General features: G+C 42.3%; 1 protein-coding gene across 1 annotated transcript in view; it reads left to right on the forward strand.

The window, feature by feature from the left end:
- Positions 1-7,774: 7,774 nt before the first annotated feature.
- The window catches only part of LOC101172720 (1-phosphatidylinositol 4,5-bisphosphate phosphodiesterase delta-3-A-like), a 32,512-nt gene continuing 19,652 nt past the window's right edge, over positions 7,775-20,634 (forward strand). The window contains exons 1-9 of the mRNA XM_004086843.5: positions 7,775-7,912; positions 11,361-11,416; positions 11,495-11,606; positions 12,923-13,151; positions 13,280-13,409; positions 13,481-13,706; positions 13,855-14,056; positions 14,280-14,424; positions 14,489-14,641. Of these exons, the coding sequence (XP_004086891.1) occupies positions 7,843-7,912; positions 11,361-11,416; positions 11,495-11,606; positions 12,923-13,151; positions 13,280-13,409; positions 13,481-13,706; positions 13,855-14,056; positions 14,280-14,424; positions 14,489-14,641 (1,323 nt within the window). The 5' untranslated portion in view covers positions 7,775-7,842. The remainder of the gene's footprint in view (positions 7,913-11,360; positions 11,417-11,494; positions 11,607-12,922; positions 13,152-13,279; positions 13,410-13,480; positions 13,707-13,854; positions 14,057-14,279; positions 14,425-14,488; positions 14,642-20,634) is intronic.

Genomic DNA, 20,634 nt, shown 5'->3' on the forward strand with positions numbered 1-20,634 from the left:
CCCCATGGCAGGCGTTCAGAGGTCATCACCTGGGGACGTATGTCCCCAGGTGATGACCTCTGAACGCAGTTCAGGCGGAACGAACAAGGTGCCTCTGGGGACAGGAGGATGGTTGTTGAGGTTACTCAGGGCTTGGAGTACCTTATTTTCGATATCCCAAGTAAGGGCTCCGATGATGCAGGTGGACGGCAGGATATTGGAAGGGGTGTGTTCAGAAGGGCTGTATTTCCGGGACAGGGCGTCAGGCTTGACATTACGGGATCCGGGTCTGTAAGTGATCGTGAAATTGAAGCGGTTGAAAAAGAGACACCATCGAGCTTGCCTAGAGTTGATCCTCTTGGCGGAGCGGAGATAGGCCAGGTTCTTGTGGTGGGTCCATACAATAAACGGCTGCTCGGCTCCCTCCAACCTGTGACGCCATTCCTCCAGCGCCAGCTTGATGGCGAGTAGTTCCTGGTTCCCGACATCATAATTCTGTTCTGCTGGTGACAGTTTGCGCGAGAAGAAGGCACAAGGTTTCAATTTGCCTGTGGTGGCTTCCTTTTGGGAGAGGACAGCCCTTACACCTGAGTTCGCCGCATCCACTTCAACAATGAATTGTCGAGATGGGTCAGGTTGGATGAGGATGGGTGCGGTTTCAAAAAAGTTTTTAAGCTCATCGAAGGCTTGTTTAGCTTCCGTGGACCAGATGAAAGGCCGATTAATGGATGTAAGACGAGTGAGGGAGGAGGCGATGCTGCTATAATTTCTGATGAAACGTCTGTAAAAGTTTGTGAAGCCTAAGAACTGTTGAAGTTTCTTTCGATTTTCAGGAGGTGCCCAGTTGGTGGCCGCCTCAATCTTAGAGGGGTCAGGACAAATGCAGCCGGCCTCAATGATGTAACCTAGGAACTGGACGGTAGCCACATGGAACTCGCATTTCTAATGCTTGACGTAAAGCTGATTTTCGAGTAATCTCTCGAGTACTAGACGCACAGGATGTTCGCGCTGGGCCTGATTGTGAGAGTAGATGAGTACGTCATCTAAGTACACAAAAATGAAACGATTGAGAAAGTCTCGAAGAACGTCATTGACCATTCTCTGGAAGACTGCCGGGGCATTGGTGAGGCCAAAGGGCATGACCAAATATTCATTGTGCCCAAGGGGGGTGTTAAAGGCAGTCTTCCATTCGTCGCCATCTTTGATGCGAACCAAATGATAAGCATTGCGGAGGTCAAGCTTAGTGAAAATGAGGGCTTTTTGAACTGAGTCGAAAATGGATGTGATTAATGGCAGAGAGTATTTATCTTTGACAGTGATCTGATTAAGTTTGCGGTAATCGATGCATGGCCTGAGTGTTTTATCTTTCTTTTCTACGAAGAAAAATCCCGCCCCCACAGGGGAGGAAGAAGGTCGAATGTGACCCAAAGCGAGAGCTTCCTGAACATATTGCTCCATAGCGGTTCTTTCGGGACCAGACAGGTTAAACAGTCGGCCCTTGGGTAAGGGAGTACCTGGCAGGAGATTAATCTCACAATCATAGGGTCTGTGAGGAGGAAGAACGCTAGCCTTGGTCTTGCTAAATACAGCTTTTAAGTCGTGGTAACACTGCGGGTTAGCAGTTAAATCTATGGAAACTGGACTCTCTGGGTCAGGGGTGGTCACACAAGGTACTGCGGATAATAAACAGTTAGCGAGGCAGTAAGGGCTCCATTGAGTGATGGATTCCTGAGACCAATTGAACTGAGGGTTATCTAATTTAAGCCAGGAGAACCCTAACACAATGGGAGTGTGGGCAGACTGAGTGATGAAAAATTGGATAGATTCTCCATGGTTACCTGACGTGACTAGCAAGATGGGCTTGGTGCGGTGAGTAATAGGGGGTTAACAACATGAAAACCAATTAAGCTCTGCTCAGCCCCAGAGTCGATGAGGGCCCTTAAATCATGAACTTGAAGATCGTGGCATAACTTGACAGGTAAAAACAAAAATTCTTTACCAGAATCTGTGGCTGTGAACTCCCTTCGCGGCCTGTCGTCTAGCGAGGGGCTTGGGAGTTTAAACGGAGTGGACAAACAGAAACTAAGTGGCCTTTAGTCCCACAGTAGAAGCAAGCTCCAACTTCGCGTCTCTTGCGACGCTCTTCCTCAGACAGCCTGGAGTGACCGATCTGCATGGGCTCATCCGGGGGTTTGGAGGGAACGGAGAGCTCGGTGATCATGCTCTGTTCGATCGGTGGAACGTGGGCGGACTTTGGAAGACGATTTGGTGGATGACTTCGCTCTCTTTGACGTTCTCGTATCCTAATGTCCGATCTAAGAGCTGCAGAGACTAACTCCTCAAAGGAGCGTGCTTCGGGTTGAGAACAGAGGTGGTCTTTAATTTGATCGTTCAGGGATTGGTAAAAAATACCTTTAAGAGCCAGATCGGGCCAGCCAGCTTCCACCGCTAAGATCCGGAACTCGATGACATGATCGCTAACGGGTCTGCTCCGCTGTTTGAGAGCGAGTAGCCATCATGTCGCTTCTTCCTGCTTACGAGGTTGGTCAAATATAAGGCGAAATTCGCTGAGGAAATGTTCATAAGACAGGTGAGTGATAGGATTGGCAGAGAGAAAGGCTTGGTCCCACTGGAGAGCTTTATTTCGCAGAGAATTGATAATGAGTGTGATCTTACTGTGGTCGGTTTGATAGTAACTGGGAGCTTGTTGACATATCAACTGGCACTACAGCAAAAACCCTCCGCAGGCTTCAACATGCCCGAAGAAGGGTTCCGGTTGGAGTTGGATATTTTCGTGGGCGGACAGTGATCCGGAAGCGGAAGAAGCTGGGTTGACGGGAGCATGAGCTGTGGCGGGCGAAACATGGGAAAATTGACTTGTTATTTCATGTAAGGTCTTTGTCATACCATCCAGGCGATGAAAGAGGTCCTGCTGGCCTGCAGCCATTTGTGACAGGGCGTCCGCTTGACGTCCCAGCATAATGCCTTGTTGGGAAACGGCTAGTCTGAGTCCTTCTGGGTCAGTTGGGTCGGGATTATGGCCAGTCCGTTCTGTCATGGCTGAGGCGGATTTTGGCGACCACTCGTGGTTATGGATTCCATCAGGGGCAACGGACTGGCGGAGAATAATGATCCAGGAGCTCCTTAAGAAGGCAGGTGAGGTGATGAGGTAAGTGGTCGCAGCTGGGATGAATCAGCAGCCAAGCGGAGAGGAGAGGGGGAGGAGTCTGACAGAGGCACAATATCAAAAGAATCCTCCGTCACACTTTGAATCAAGCTTTCCCCTATCCTGTTTTTATATACAAAATTCAGACCCAAATTTTTGCATTTTTGACAGGTCTGGCTTTCTTCCTGTTAGCATTTGGAAAGAGGTCTTTCCTGTTTGCTTATTAAAGCATTTGTTTCTCACTACAGCTGCTGTTTGAACAGCATTGTTCCATAGGCTTTTGGGTAACTGACTTTAGATTAGCATAAACCTGCCCATCTCAAAAAGACTGCGCCAGCTGTTATCAGATCGCGTGCATTTTACTTTCCCAAAAGGGGAAATATCAGCTGAAAATGTCTCTGTTGCGTGCAGTGCATCACGTTTTGCTTTCAAAAAATATACAAATTCTGTTTTCGAGGAGTCATCAGTGAATGGCTCTATTTGTATCCATCAATAGACTCATTTGCTATTGGTCTTGCTAAGTCTGTGTGTACCATCTGCAGGGGGCTGTTGCTCTCTTATCAGGATTCCTATTTTGTGTTTGTATAAATTTCTCCTAAATACACACCTCACATTTGTGGTCAGACTTATCTGTTCTGCCCTTAACAGTCATCCCATCTACCACATTTTGCTACCTTAGTATATCCTCATAGATGCAGTGACCTAACATCTCATGCCACGTCTGCATATCGTGACAGGTGTTACATTTATTATCATCCTCAACTTCAGTTTGCTAAGAATACAACTTGTCATGCACATGAATGATAAGTTAGTACCTTCTTAATGGGTTAACACATCTCATCCTTGTTTGAAAGGGACTGTAGCTCCTGATGCTGTAGCTGACTTCACTTGTAAAATGTCTTGGGAATACGATGGAGTAAACAACGCTCATCTCAGGGTTGTTTGTGCTGCTGACCTGTGCTATCTATCAGGAACATTTCCTCATCAAAACTCTTGAACTTGGCAATATATTAATGATGTGTGAGGTATAGCTCCAGTGCTGACCATCAGGCCCTTCTCCTCAATGCAACGTGCTGGTTGCTGCTGGCTTTTGATGTCTGCATTTGTAACCCGGAAGGCGTAATCTGCAAGTGTAGCTCCAGATCCGTTGCAGCCTTCATCTGCGACTTTCCTTGCTCCATCCTGTTTGCCTTTATGTCTACAGATGGTATCATTGTGTGTGCTGCTCCTGCAATGGTTGCACCGCTTTCTCCTCCTGCATGTTTTTGCTCGGTGGCCCTTTGTTCTGCACTTACAACATTTAATATCTGCATCACTGTAGCCTCTACTATGTGCGCTTGACTCGATGTGCTTTTGCCCTGTTCTTTGACATTTGACTTTGACATTTGACTCTGCCACATTAACTTTTCTGTGTCTTCATAACTGCGCAACTCTGTTTTGAATTCAGGAAATGTCATATCATTCTTATTATGAGTCACATGTATTGGAAATGGTTTCCAATTTTAGAACCATAGCAATCAGCAGGGCATCTGCAAATGTCTAACATTGCCCAGAGCCTCAGCTCTGATGACGTAATCTGTAACCGTCTACTCGCTCCATTTCTTAACCCTTGTGCTATCCTATGACCCCACCCCTTACATTGACGTGTTATCCCTACCATGACAAAGGTGGATAAAGCTGGAAAGATTTCATGTAATCCATGGAAACCAGTGAAGATCACAAATGAATGAAGAAAAAAAGTTCAGCACACTGTCTAGTGGGGTCCAGATGACCCAACTCCCAATGTTAAAGTGCCTAAGATAGCACAAGGGTTAAGCAATGTAAGTGTTGTGTACAGGCTGATAATGCAGGCCTTTCCTCTTCCTGCATGGTAGCCTCTCAAAATTTTCAGTGCATCTCTTTTATTAACGGACGCATCCCTCATAATTAATGACAGGCTTTTGTTGTCCACCAGTTGAATCTTCTCAGCATACGCGTCAGCATTTTTTTGCCATGGCTGCTACCATGGCCTCACCCCTCGGTTTTTTCAAAACAGTCTCCTTTCACCCTAAGAGTTGAGTGATGAGTGGAGGTAACCTACTTGTTTGTCGTTGATCCATAAAGCTAGATTGCCTTTAGCACACTGTCCATCGCAACTTTCTATCGACAATAAAACAACAAGCGCCTTTGCATTCGTTCTGGGCCCATGATTTGTTGGATTATTGCAGCATCACTGCGCTGAACTCGAAGCAAAGCAATTTATGGAGGCACTTAAGCTTAATCAAATTGAACAGGTTTATTAGAACTGGCCACGGGATCTACATGCCCATACCACAACACGTTGTCTTCTTTCGAGCATAAAAACAAAACTTTGGCCTCCTGGTGGCAGGGATGAAATGCTGCTTAATTAAAGCTACATAAAATAAATTCAAAACTTGAGTACATAAATAAAAGGTCTCTCATGGTTTCTGGTTCATTTTGAATTTCATCTGAGGTTCTGAAGGATCAGAGTGACTGACCTGGTTCATCCTGGTTACAGATCACCAGTAATGCTCCAATATTAACAGAATGACAGCTGCTCATCTAAAATATTCCATATCTGATTCTATATTATGATATTTTGAGTCCATTTTGCGGACTCATACATGGTGGGAATAAATATATTTTAAAATATTTGATATAATAACCATAACATGATTTTAATGTTTGATATTTAACTGCCAAATTTGAATAAGCAGCACTCAGTGTTATTGTGTGTAAGTCATGTATAATATCCAAGTATTTTTAATTATCTGAAATCAATATGTTTTAAAAGATTTGATAAATGAACACATTTCCATCTCAATGTCTTGGATAAAAATTGTGGGTGTTGTGTTGTTCAAATAAACAGTCGTTTAGTTCAGTTTATCTTTCTTTATTTGACACAGATCTTATTCAATCTTCCAGCTAGCTCATCTCCAGTTCTTCTCTTCTTTCCCGCTCTCTCTGCCTGTCTGTCTCACATGAATTCAGGAACATTATCTATACTACAGTGGATTAGATATGTGTATATATATATATATATATATATATATATATATATATATATATATATATATATATATATATATATATATATATATATATATGTAGATACACGTAACCTTGTTAGATGAATAAGTTTAGACTATTAAAGAAATCACTCCTATATGTTTTATATGTGTATAGGTTGTCTCAAACATGTGTAAAAATCACTTTTTTAAAAGATGTTCATTTAGGTATGTCGTATATTTAAAAATGTGTACATTCAACTTTTTTATTTTGGGTTGCACTGGGTATAATACTTCAAGTAGTCTTTGCCCAATAAATGCAGGTGAACATAACCAGTCATCTGAAATTTAAAGAGACTAAAAGGCTTCAAAGATCTCAGTCCTTCCAGATCAACAGCAGTTCTTAGAGGATCAGCTGTATTTCTTTCCTCTGGGGCTCAGTTTAGCAGATGGGTGATGGCTCTGGGTGCTCCATTATCCACTTTTGTTTCAGCTGATGTAAAGATGCACGTATTAAACATTCTGCATTAGTGGTTTCAGTCAGAATAAAAGCTTTTTTTTTGTTTTTTTGCAGAAATGTAAAGAATTAAACCTTGAATAGCCAGCCTAATATCTAATGTGACCCTTGAAGCAAATAAAGATTTACTAGATGGAGGATGGAGAACAGCTTTTGAATATTTCCATGCAGGTGGTCAAACAAAATTAATTTTCACGTAAAACAAAAATAAGTCTTGCTAAAAAATAAAAAAACTGCAGAACTCACTCGTGTGCAATGATACTGAACCCCCCAGGGGCCAGAGGTTAAAAAGAAAAAAAAAATCGGATAAATTGTGCACGGATTACTAAATGGTGATTAATCAGTTGTGCTCGTACAGATTAATCAACTGTGCTTGTCGTACTTTTGCGCAATTGTGCGCACAGTGCACATGAATGTCTCTGAGTAGAGCACTGTGGACTTTTAACTCCGTGTTTGCAGGCAGGGGAGGGTGCAATGTTACTGCATGCACAATGGAGAAGACTTCGGATCGCAGTCCGTTCGCCTGTCCTGTGTGAGAGGGCTGCCGGACTCAAAAGAACCGTGTCTCCCCGGGAGATTTGTGTTTCCAGACAGAGGACGGGTTTTGGGATGGGCGGAGACGGATTTTGAATAAACAGTCCTGAGAAACCGTGCAAACAATCATGTGAATTTGTGTTACCAGTCGGGTCAGGAAAAAATAAAGGCTGATGGTTATTCCGCTTTAAGTTGATACACGGCTAAATCTGTTATTAGCATGACTAAATGTTGTTAGCATCTATCAGTGACGTCACACTCTTACGTGTGACGTATCATTAGTCGCAGGCTTGTTCGGTCGTCTGCGACTAATGATGACGTCATACTATTTAATCGGCCGATTACGTGCACGATGATGATTGGTCTCGATAAATCCATAGAAGAATTTGGAGGTCCCAATGTAAACAACAAAGCTTACTAATCCAGTTTATCAGATTTTTTTCTTTTTAACCACTGGCCCCTGGATGGCTCCGTACAATAACGTACAGCTGAGTTTTTTTTTTCCCCCTCAATTCCTGCTCTGTGACGTCATCGGGTTTAGGAATGGGCGTGCGCGCTCCTGGAGCCTCTCGCAGGATAAAGGTTCACGCACATAGAGGTCTCCTCCTCTGTGCTCCTGTCTTCGACGATCACGCGCCATGCTGGGAGCCAGGAAGAAAGACGCCGGGACGTCCGGGACGACGGCCATAGACCCCCTGAGAAACTTAGGTAAGGGTTCGAGTGTGCCGCGCGTGCGCAACCTCGAGTGACCGTTATGTTTTCCTGAAAGCAGAAAAGGCTTTGCGTCAGTCAGTGCGCATGTATCCACGCTGTTATTTATGGATATTAGAATTGTAAGTCTTTTTCATACATAAAAAACAAAAATTAAAGCCAATAATATAGCCAATAAAATAAAAGTCAAATGTTAATCAGAGAGGAAATTGATGAGCAAACTAGTTTTTACTGTGAAAATATATGTTCGTGAGAGACATATTTCATTTCTGAATGAATTGATATTGTATGCTTATGCTTATGCTTGGCTTCGTAAACTAAGGAGGCTAAGTAAATATTAGTACTTACCGTAGTATCAGGTTGACGGTTGTGTCGCGGACCCGCTCATCCCGCTGTCAGTCAATCTGTCTCTATCCACCTAAACACCACTTCTGCTTGTTTAGGTAAATTGTTTAAGTTTAGGTGGATTTCTAATACAATTTAGTAAATTCTATAATTATTGCAATTATTTAAACTAATTTAAGTTCGTAGTTCATTCTCAAAGAAGTTGATGACAATTCTATTTAAAATGAAAACATTTGAAATGATTTATTTTGTTAACTGAACATTTATTTATTTTGAATACATCTACTTTTTTTTGAATGTTCATTTTCCACAAATGTTGTTAGATTAGTATTTACAAAATTTGTTGCAGTGAACTCAAATAGTCTTCACAATGATATTCACCGATTTTATTATGAATTCATACCCATATTTTAGGTCATATTTACTGCACCCTTGAAATGTTATTTACAGCGTAGCCCTTAGCTTCAAATTTGGCTTGGTGCTTTTACCATCAATGTCACTTTACACAGAATATGCCCATTTACCTCACACTGTTTTCCTGCCCTTTGGCAGACTAGTAAAGGTTGTTGTTCTCTCTCAATGACTGAATTTCTTCATCCATGGCTTTAATCTAGTGTTGTACAGATTCTTTGAATGTTTGTGGGAAACAGCATACTGCTCCACAACAGTTATCAATGTGACTATAAACCTTAGTTGTGCCAGTTACGAAATCCTTTAGGTGACTGGGTTTTCACCTACAAGGTTGTAGGGTATCTTTCACTGACACATGCATCACCTACCACACCTGGCTCTTTTTGGTCATACTCATCAAATGTGTCTCTGTGGGATTTTTTGTCTTTTACTGCTTGCTCCTGAACTTCCTTGACGTCTCTGTTAACTTTGTGTGTGTTAGTGTCAGGAATAATCATTTGGTTCAACTTCACCTGTCTGTATTTGCCTTTCTGCGCTCGTCTTGCTCACAGATTTGACTAGTTGATGTCTCTGAACTTTTTCAGTGTTAGGATTATAAACCAAATAGGCTGGACTGTTTTTGTCACAACCAGCAAAGAATCCTCGGTCACACTTTGAATCAGACTTTCCCCTGTCCTCTTTGTATGTATAACAGGCAGACCAAAAGTTTTGCATTTTTGACAGGTCTGTCTGGCTTTCTTCCTGTTAGCATTTGGGAAGGAGTCTTTCCTGTTTCCTTATTAAAGCATTTGTTTTGCACTACAGCTGCTTTTTGAACAGCATAGTTCCACAGGGTTTTGGGTAACTGACTTTTGATTAGCATACACCTGCCAATCTCAAAAAGAGTACGCCAGCCTCTCTTGACCGTGCTGTTCTGATGAGGTGAATGTTTGATGTCTGATGTCTCATGCTTAATACCATTTTTCCTCAACAAAGTTTGAAAGTCTGTGCATTTAAACCCCCTAGCGTTACTAGATCCCATGCATTTTACTTTCCCAAAACGGTAAATATCAGTTAAAAATGTCTCTGTTGTGTGCAGTGCATCACATTTTGCTTTCAAAAAATACACAAATTCTGTTTTCAAGGAGTCAACAGTAAATGTCTGTACATATTTGTATCCATCAATAGACTCATTTGCTATTGGTCTTGCTAAGTCTGTGCGCACCATCTGCAGGGGGCTGTTGCTCTCTTATTAGGATTCCTATGTTGTGTTTGTGTAAATTTTCCCCTGAATACACTAAGGTGGCCATCCATTCTTCTGGCACAGCACAAACTTCTCTGGAACGTCGCTTCAAAACATTCACCTGCAGAAATAACACATTTGAATTTAACTAAGATTTATGTACTTTTAAAGTTCATCACTTAAGTGTCAGTAGATGGTTCAAAAATTTACAATGCACTTTAATTATATTGTTTCCTATATTAACTTGTTTACTGATTTCAATCTTACGTATATTTTAGCAACACTGATTCCATATAATTACTGTATAAATCACAGCATCATTCAGGCTGGCTCGGAGCTTCTTCTGTCATGTTGTCACCGAAAACAGGAATGGCTATTCATGTGAAGGAAGTTCGTCTTTGTCGGGTTTCTAATGCGCATGCACAAGTTTAAAATAGCGGCAATCATCTTATCAAACTAACACTTTTAGCAAATTAACACCCTCAGAATCATGTGACTGAAAAAAAAAGATCACAGAATTGATTCTTACCTGGAAAATGACGATAATTGATAGCATGAGCTGCGCAGCAGTAGACATTAGCCCGCAGCGTTCACAGTAAAAGTGCACACAAACTACTTCAGGGTGATTCTTGTTTGTCAGGTGAAATATTAACCCTTGTGCTACCCTATGACCCCACCTTTACATTGATGTGTTATCACTACCATGACAAAGGTGGATAAAGGTGAAGAGGATTTCATGTAATCCATGGACACCAGTGAAGATCACAAATCATTAAAGAAAAAAGGTTCAGCGCACTGTCTAGTGGGTTTAGATGACTCAACTCCCAATGTTAAAGTGCCTGGATAGCACAGGGGTTGAAAAAAAAGAATTTAAAAGTTCATTAACAGTTTGCTCCATTTGTGATTGAACATGTAAATGGGAAATGCGAGGATTATTATGATACATTCTTGTTCGGGAGGAGCAATAATTCAAGAGCCCTCTAATGCTATGTACGCACCAGTCATGTGACACACGTTTAAAAATGCGCTAAAGGCTTGGTGTCATATAATTCCACACAATCTGTAAATATTAATTGCCAACCAGACCTTAGTACCAAATCTGAGTCTTGGAATGGTTAAAGTTGGACCTGGTTTAACTTGTAACACGTTTAGTACTTAGAGCCCCAAAACAGTTGCGTAGCTTTGCTTGAGTGTGTACATTTTGAATGCAGGTTTACATAGACTTGTCGTAGAAAGTGGTCACTTGAACCCACATTGCTGAGGACGGTGTGAATGTAGTTTAAAAGAACACAAACATGAATTTTGAATGCATGTTTTATTAAGGTTGCATGGCTATCAAATTATTGATGTTTCTCTTGTGTTCTGCATCAGGACCTCTGTTGCGGCCTCTTATGATACTGTTCTGATTCATAAACTACTTTTGGCCTTTTGACTGTAAGTGGGCTGACAGCATGTCTTGTTGTGCAGGAATCCAGGAGGATGAGGATGTGAAGAAGATGCTGCAGGGCTCCAGCATGGTGAAGGTACAGACAGTGAAGCTCTGTTAGGCTGAGCACGGTCCTGATAGATGGAGATCTAATCCGTCCCTCTGTCTCGTTAAGGTTCGCTCCCGACATCGGCAGAAGCACAGGACTCTGCGGCTGCTGGAGGATGGAGTCACTATCTGGTGCCAGTCACACAAATTAAAAAACCGGGCTAAAGAGCAACATACCTGTAAGGCGTCTGTTTCTGCCGTTTACCACATACGCGTGTGTCACCTGAGAGTCAATGCTGAGGCCATATTGCAATCAAACTATAAAAAAAAGGATGGAGTTGGTTAACAGATTTCAGGGCAGGTGTGGAGGGGCAGGACTTTATTTTGTCTTTGAAGAAGATGGAGGTGAAGAATACAGGTGCAAACTGTCACAGAAACCTGTAAGTGGTCACAAAAAGATCAGAAACAAACATGTCTAAGTGGAAGCTGTCCTCTAATTTATGATAAAGTTTATTGAACATAAACAATAATCATAATAATCTTTTAAAGATCTGTGGCTTCACAAGGACCTTAGATCTGGACTTTTTAGTTTATCTCAGAACCTGCTGGTCCCCAGCTTCAGCAAAAAGCTTGAAAGTTGATAATCAAAATGCAGACGTTCAAGAGCAGTTAGGGGAGAATAAGCAATATTTTTAAAAGAAAATATTATGTTTTGACTGTCATTTTTATATATATATGCATTTTGAATCCTTTTACTTGTAATGGCTTTCAACTTTGCTGTTCTCATTTGCCACCCTTCCAAATTTTTCTGCCCCCCTCCTACATACAATCTTCTAGCTCTATCACTGTTTTCCACAGACAAATAAGGCCCTGATAGAAGGAGAATGAGCATAGACATTTTATTTCATGTTTCCTTATTTGAATATATTTATGTCAATATTTTAAATTTAGATGCACACCAAGTTTTGTACTGAAATCCGAACGAAGATTTAAAAATGAGCATGCGACGGAATGCGGCCTTCTCCATATGGGGCAAGCCGTGACCACTGAGAGTGGGCTGTTAGTGCCTTAAGCATTCACACCAAACTTTAATGCCAATAGACTCCATGATTTTTTAGGTCATTAAACTTTTAAAGACTTACATAAAGCAAAGGTAAAAAAAACGTCAGTTTTAATAAAGTTTTGAATTGTAAATAGTATGGGTTGTAACGATATGCCTAAAATCACAATTCGGTTAAATTCAGAAATTCATAGGGCTCGGTTCGGTACATTTCGGTTTGGTATTGCTTTGAATGTATTCTCTGTATATCAGGTAGTCTCACTTGTCTGTCTTTCCTCATCCAGCTTGATCTGCCAAAATCTGCCTAAAGTATTTGGTGTTTGGCATATAAGACTCAACTCCTCCACAGTGAACTATGGATAATGATCTTATTTAATTGCTCTGGTTTGGATTGCTTAATGTGCAGGTCCTGTTTACTTATCAGTGCAGGAGCTTCAGAAAGGAAACCTCGCTGACAGAGTTCTGCTTTTCTAATGATCTTTATCTGCTCCTCAGTCTCCATCATGGACGTAGAGTGTGTTCGTGAAGGCTGCCAGTTGGAGACAGTGCGCCACAAGATGGGCTCAGAATCCACAAAGCAGGGTTTGACTGTGGTCTTCAAGGGGCCACGCAAGAGTCTAGTCCTCCTGTGTCAGAGCGAGGAGGAGGCCCAGCAGTGGGTCCGTGGCATCAGGACCCTGCAGGAGCGGATGGACAAAATGACCCACAAGGAGAAACTAGACCAATATCCTTTTCCTGCTTGCCTTTGTTCATTCCTCTGTGAAATGATCAAGCCTTTAGAGGAAATTTGTGTTTTCATGGTTACAAATCTGTCCTTTCTGATTAGGAGATTATTATTCCTTGACCTTTTACTTGGATTCATGCTTACCTGAACCGGGCAGACGAGAACCATGACGACAAGATGAGCTACGAGGAGGTGCAAAGACTGCTGCGCATGATCAACGTGGACCAGAGCGATCAGTACGCCCGCAGCCTTTTCCAGGTACATCAGCATTATGTGAAACTGCTTTCCTGTGAAAGATACTTTGTCCTGACGTAGTTCTGCTCCGTCAGAAATGTGATCGCTCCGCTGATGGCCGCCTGGACAATAAAGAGATTAGAGTCTTCTGCAGGGAGCTGTTACGAAGACCAGAACTGGACGCAATTTTCAACCACCACTCGGCCGACGGCTTTGTGCTCTCCACTGATGACCTAAGGGACTTCCTGAAGGAGCAGGAGGAGGACTGCTCTGTGACTCACGCCCAGAGCCTCATCCTTACCTACGAGCTCAACGAGTGGGGTAGGATAAGTAATGTTTTGATTCAACTGCAGTTCCAACAGCATTTTGTGTTACATTAAGTATGAAAAATGCTATATGAATAAAGATTGATCTGATCTGATTTGATTTGATTGACAGGCTTGCTCAACATCTTTGTCTTTTACTGCAGCCCAGAAGAGCCATCTGATGACCCCTGATGGGTTTAATAGGTACATGCTGTCCAAGCAGAACTATGTAATAAATCCAGATCACGCCCGGGTCTACCAGGACATGACGCAGCCATTGGCTCACTACTTCATCTCTTCATCTCACAACACCTACCTTATCAAGGACCAGATGACCGGGGACAGCAGCACGGAGCCATACATACGGTAATCCCTCACCGGTCAGAAAACATAATCTGACTTTATGCTTCAGGACTTCCTATACCTGAAAGAGGAGCGCCGGATCAAAAAAAGTATGCAGGTGAAATTTATCAATGAAAATCGAGATGAAACAAAAAACGTGAAGCTTGTACCGTAGCTTTAATGAATTGTATCTGTGGTTGAGGGCTGCATCTCCTCTGAATGATGGTTTGGCTCTTTGTTCCTTCAGAGCTCTGAACCATGGCTGTCGCTGTGTAGAGCTAGACTGCTGGGATGGAGATGGAGGGGAGCCTGTCATCTACCATGGACACACCCTGACCTCCAGAGTGCCCTTTGTTGAAGTCATCAATACCATCAATGAGAACGCCTTCAATGTTAGTGACATCTGTAAGACAGGAAATGAATATGAGCAGCTGCTGATGCACCCCCTCCTTGCAGGCGTCCCCCTTTCCTCTGATCCTCTCTCTGGAGAACCACTGCTCTGTGGAACAACAAGCTGTTATGGCCCGACACCTGCGCTCCATTCTTGGGGAGAAACTACTGCAGCGGCCTCTCAGCACAGAGAAGTCCAAATGCCTTCCTTCCCCAGAGGTGTGTGTTGCCCATAGAGACAGGGGAGGGGGCATTAACTCATTTACAAAATCCTCAGAGCAGTGACGATGTTTACCCATTTACACATATCTAAACGCTAGCTATATACAAATTGTCTTTGATAGGATCAAAGATCAAACTACATGAGCCCTGAAAAACTTTATCCGATTGCAACAAAAGTTTACATACGGCAAACTTTCAATCAGAATTAATCATTTTGACATGCACAAAACTATCTTAAATCCCGGAAACAGTCCTAAAAGAAGAAATAGCGAGTTCTGTTAGAAACAAACAAAGCTGTGGCATAGAGTGAGATGATCTTCTAAACGTGCTTTTATTATTAGTTTCATTATTTTTACTTGCCTGTTCACTAATAATTTTCTAAATTACGTACAACCAGTACTTAATTGCCTAATCCTAACCTAAGAAGGGTTAGGATTAGGCTAATACGTGCCAACAGCTTTAAGCTTTGGATGTACTTAAAATCAGTGCTGTCAATGCTGCAATGTGCATCTTCACGTACGTAAATATGTGGGAGTAACATCAGCTTTTATTTTTTCTGGACACTGTTGGTAACACAAATTCATGTGATTGTTTGCATGGTTTCTCAGGACTGCACATAGGGGCAGTTCCGCATTCAATAGCCGCCTCCGGCGGCTCACACACAGTTCTGAAGCTGCTCAGAGACACAGTTTTCCTGAGAAATAACGTTTTCTTGAGTCCAGCAGCTGGCTCACCCACAGAAGCCGGATGGACTGCGGTCCGAAGCCTGCTCCAGAGCGCACACTGTAACAAAGCACCCTCCCCTGCTCGCAACCACGAAACTACAGGATATAATAACCCTCCCATTTCGATCGCTAGGAAATTCTGCTCCAAATAAGTCTGATGGAGTCAGAGTATTCCAAATGGCCTGTTTACATTTTTATTCTGATCAGGTGTGTATTCCAGTTACTTGTGTCCATGTAAACACAGCTACTGATAGTAACAAAACTTCCCTGTTGGGTAATGGCCAGACTACCAGGAACAATGTATTAACCTGTCCTGCCTTGACTCTGACACAAGTCTGCAGAGTGGGAACCAAATCAAATGAGTATCAGATTAAAGTAAATAAAGACCCAGATTATAAATTTGGAAAAAAAAGTGATTATTTAACAGTTTGAAACTTGGAAAGGCACATTGTAAACCTAAAATAAATACAGAAAATTCCCAAAAATATATTAAGAAATGTTTTTTTTTAACTTGTCTTTTCCAACAGCTGGGCAAACAGATGAGAGCTGAAGGCATCTTGTGTTGGACGTATTTTATTTTAACAACAGGGGTTATGAATCTTCAGACAGACCAGAAAAATGTCTGAATAAACCCTTTTTGTAAGGGCCAAACTTTATTCATTTGAATCATATTTGAAAATCTTTTGTGTTGGACCGGATGGAAAAGGAAAGCAGGGAAGAAGAGAGAGTGATGTTAGAGAGGGGGGGGATAGGAGGGTGATTATAGAAAGGGGGGGGGGGGGGTTAAACCATGAAGCAGCATAAAGAAAGCTCCCGGAGCCACAACCCGTTTTGACATCATTATATATATTATGCATGTATATATTATTCAAAGGTGCTCATTACGTCGATCGCGATCTACCGGTCGATCTTCAATGACATGAGTGTAGATCGCGGGCCAGAAAAGATTAAAAAAAAAAATTACTTCTTTAAAATCCACCAGCCAATCAAAATCCTCACTGAGAAGTACGGGACTTGATTGACATGAAGATTGGCCAATCGGACATCGTGTGAAGCATACATCGCTGCAAATGCACATTATGTTCTTTAAAGGATGATACCGCGGCCGCGTTGGGAGGAGTTACTGGTTCTGGTCTGATCGCTGCATGGAGCGATGTGTTTATCAATGCATGGTAGACACTGAGATTGTGGAGAGATCAGGATTATTATTTTGAAGAGTTCTACTTGGTAATCATGTTTCCATGTGTGAGTTCATAAAATCATCCCAGAGAAAGTCTCTGCTTCAACTCCTGCAGGGAAAGCCGCGTCTCAATCTGACGCCCGTCATCTCTCTGACAGAGTTTGAAGCCAAAGCCCCTCCTCCGCCTCTCTACCTGTTCATATCCTCTGCAGCTGAGAGTTGGTTTCCCCCGCGCTCCTCAGTGTGTCCTACACAGAGAGCGCAAAATACGATAGTCGGGTCGCTCCAGCGCAGCACAAGGATGAAAGAGCCGGACGCAGGTTATAGCGGGGATAGAGCGGGTTAAGAAAATGAATGGAAGAAGGCGGCCTGCTGAAGAAATATTCAATATTGTACACATTTTATTTTTAGTCTGAACTATCTTTTATTTAGAAAAATATTTTATTTAATCAGTCCAGTATGAAGAAAAAACATCAACAAAAGCTGTGTTGGGCGGTTTTTGGCTGGGTCTGGCGGTTTTCAGATGACTTTTCGGCTGGAAACCTGTGACTATATCTGGCAACGCTGGCGCGAACTCTCAGTCTGTCATCAGTCTCTGCCCCGCGGTACGTCAAGTTCCCGGCAGAAGATCGGAGTGTTTATTGAAGCCGCCCCGCGTGCCTCTCCCTGCTATCAGCTCTCCGTTCATCTCTAAAATCCTTGAAAAAACTGTTGCAGAACAACTCCGCATACATCTATCACAGAATAACCTATATGAACAATTCCAGTCTGGCTTCCGTCCCCGTCACAGCAAAGAAACGGCTCTCCTTAAAATCTCCAATGATCTCCTCCTCGCTGCTGACTCCGGGCTACTTTCCATTCTCCTCCTACTTGATTTGAGCTCAGCTTTCGATACAGTCTCCCATACCATCCTCCTAGACAGACTGTCCGCCATAGGTATCAAAAACATACCTCTCAACTGGTTTCACTCTTAACTCTCTGGTCGCACCCAATTTATTCAATTAAAACAGTTCACTTCCCATACAGTTCCTGTCACTACAGGTGTTCCCCAGGGCTCCGTCCTGGGACCCCTGCTATTTATCATCTACCTTCTCCCTCTTGGTCAAATCCTCCATAAATACAAGATTCACTTCCATTGTTATGCAGACGATACTCAGCTCTACATCTCCACCAAGCCAAATTCCTCTCTACGTCCCACTTCCCTCACCGACTGCCTTCTTGCAATAAAATCCTGGTTCACTACTAATTTCTTAAAACTAAACAACGATAAATCTGAACTTCTCCTGATCGGCACCAAATCCGTTATTAACAGCATCCAGAACTTCTCAATTCCCTTTGAAACCTCCTCCATTTCCCCTTCCCCTCAGGTTAAGAGTCTGGATGTCATCCTGAACAGCACCTTCTCCTTCACTTCTCACATCAATAGCATCACCCGGTCTGCCTATTTCCACCTTCGCAGCATCCGTCGTCTTCGCCCTTCCCTCAGTCCGCATTCCACAGCCGTTCTGGTTCACAGTCTTTTCACTTCCCGCCTGGATTATTGCAACTCCCTTCTTTTTGGTTTTCCTAAAAAAACTCTACGTAAACTACAGTATGTTCAGAACTCAGCTGCCAGAATTATCTCTCAAACACCTTCCTCCCAACACATCACACCTGTTCTGCAGCAGCTCCACTGGCTACCAATCACACACCGGATTACACACAAAATACTTATTCTGACTTTTAAATCCATCCACAACCTTGCTCCATCATATCTATCAGATCTTGTTCATGTGGCCATTCCCACCCGTACCCTCAGATCCTTCTCCTCCCTTCATCTGGATGTCCCCACTGCTCGCCTTGTCACTATGGGGGGCAGAGCATTCAGCTGCTATGCCCCCCGGCTCTGGAACTCTCTACCTCCGGACCTCCGAAACATCGAGTCTCTCTCACAATTCGCCAAAAAACTAAAAACTCATCTTTTCCAACTAGCCTATTCCCTCCGATAACTTCCTATTTCTGGCCTATTTATATGTATATTATATTGTGCATTCTATTGCTTTTATGTTATTTTTATTTTCACTTTTATTCACAGCGACCTTGGGTTCCTTGTAAGGCGCCTAACAAATAAAATTTATTATTATTATTAAAAAGACATCCAACCACAAACCCCACACACATGACCACGCAGCACCCCAGCCAGCCCCACCCAGGCACCCCCCCCACTGGACACTGGAAGGACCTGATCCCCACCTCCAAACCACGGCAGACAGACAAGGAGCAGTGACGACCAGGCACCCCACCCCCTAAGTCATGGAGTTAGCTATGGGAGACCAGAGAGACTGAATTCTTTCAAAGTTACTTGAACTTTGGGCTGACATTTTTTCCAAGCTGATATAGTTACTGAGACGCATCTTGAACATCCTCTGTCCAGTGTAGTAAATTATGTGAAGAGTTTTGAAATGGATTAGCTGCAAATTTGGACTTTTTGTCAGTGTAACCCTTGTGCTATCCTAGGTACTTTAACGTTGGGAGTTGGGTCATCTAGACCCACTAGACAGTGCGCTAAACCTTTTTTCTTCAACGATTTGTGATCTTCACTGGTGTCCATGAATTACATGAAATTTTTCCACCTTTATCCACCTTTGTCATGCTAAGGAGAACACGTCAATGTAGGGGTGATGTCATCTAAAATAGCACAAGGTTTAAAGGTGTTAAGATACATTTGTGACCAGAAGCTTTCATCTGTGTTGATGCTCAAATCTGCATCCCATTTTGTTATCGGAAGTGAAATATTATCATCTAGGTTGCATAAAAGTTTGTATGTTTTGGAGAGAACTTTGTTCATTGAAAAATTAATCAGAGACACTTCTGGTGACTTTAAATCGTTGTTTTAGTATTTAACTTTTTTGTAATAATAGGTTCAAATTGCTGATATTCCAAGAAGTTATTTATTCCATGTTTGTCTTGAAGTTCCTGGGGTGTTACATTATATTAAGAAATGTTGAAAATTTGAACAAAAAAACCTATAAGCCTAAAACTGTTTCCAAATGAATAATATGTTTAAATATATAAGCGACTGCTTTGGATTCTGAACTTTTCTCAGCTTTTTTGTTATTGTTTTTTGTTTTGTTTATTCATGCAAATTGAGGCTTTCAAACCTCAATTTGCAGTTTTAATTTAGACTTTTCAGAGTTGTCTGTTAGGGATAGCCAATGGAGATAAACCCAGGAGAACCTAAGACTTGAGGTTTATTAACAAAAACCAACACTTAGGTCAAATCCAAATTTTTCCCTACCCCAGTGGTTGGCAACCTGCCACACCGGAGCCCCATGCGGCTCTTTCATCTCTGTACTGCGACTCTCTGAGGTTTTGTAAAATAACTAATGTTCTAAGATTGTCGTGATGCCTATAACACCGTCGGGATGTGAGAGTGGGAAGGAGGAGAGCAGCGTGAACGCGCGGAGGGGGCATGTCTGAGGCTGTGAACGCAGACCAAAGTCTCTTATGGGGAGAAGCCCCTGGCTGCAGTCTGCAGACGCACACCCACTGTCTGTGATTTTTCATCACAGTAAAGGTTGGCATTAAAAAATACTAAGTGTCTCATCTTTGTAAAGGCCTCATGACCTTGACCTGGGCCTCATTTATAAACGATGCGTACGCACAAAAGAAGGCGTACGCCACTCTCTACGCAATAATTGATATTTATAAAAAGCGAACTTGACGGGAAAATGTGCGGTCCTTCACGCAAGCTCTGACCCAGGCGTACGCACAAAAACGGGTGAAATGAGAAATGGCGAGACACTCGGCAGATGGAAGAAACACGTGAAAGTGAAAATGACAATACTGCCTCTCATAAATAACATGAAGACTTCACAAAGCAAGTCTTACAATTAACAGCTTACACGAACACCCGTTTGACCGATCAGCAGTGAAACAAACAAAAAAAAATCAAACGAAAATTACAACAGATATTCAAATGAACACATATTTGCAAAAAGAAAAGTGAAATATGTTCTACAATATTGGCATGTTGTGCAATTCATCCTCATAAATAATATTAACTATATTATTTATATATTATACTATATTAATACGTTTGTCCG

This window comes from Oryzias latipes, chromosome 19 (genome assembly GCF_053564925.1).
Source record: "Oryzias latipes strain Hd-rR chromosome 19, Olatipes_Hd-rR_3.1".
NCBI lineage: Eukaryota > Metazoa > Chordata > Actinopteri > Beloniformes > Adrianichthyidae > Oryzias > Oryzias latipes.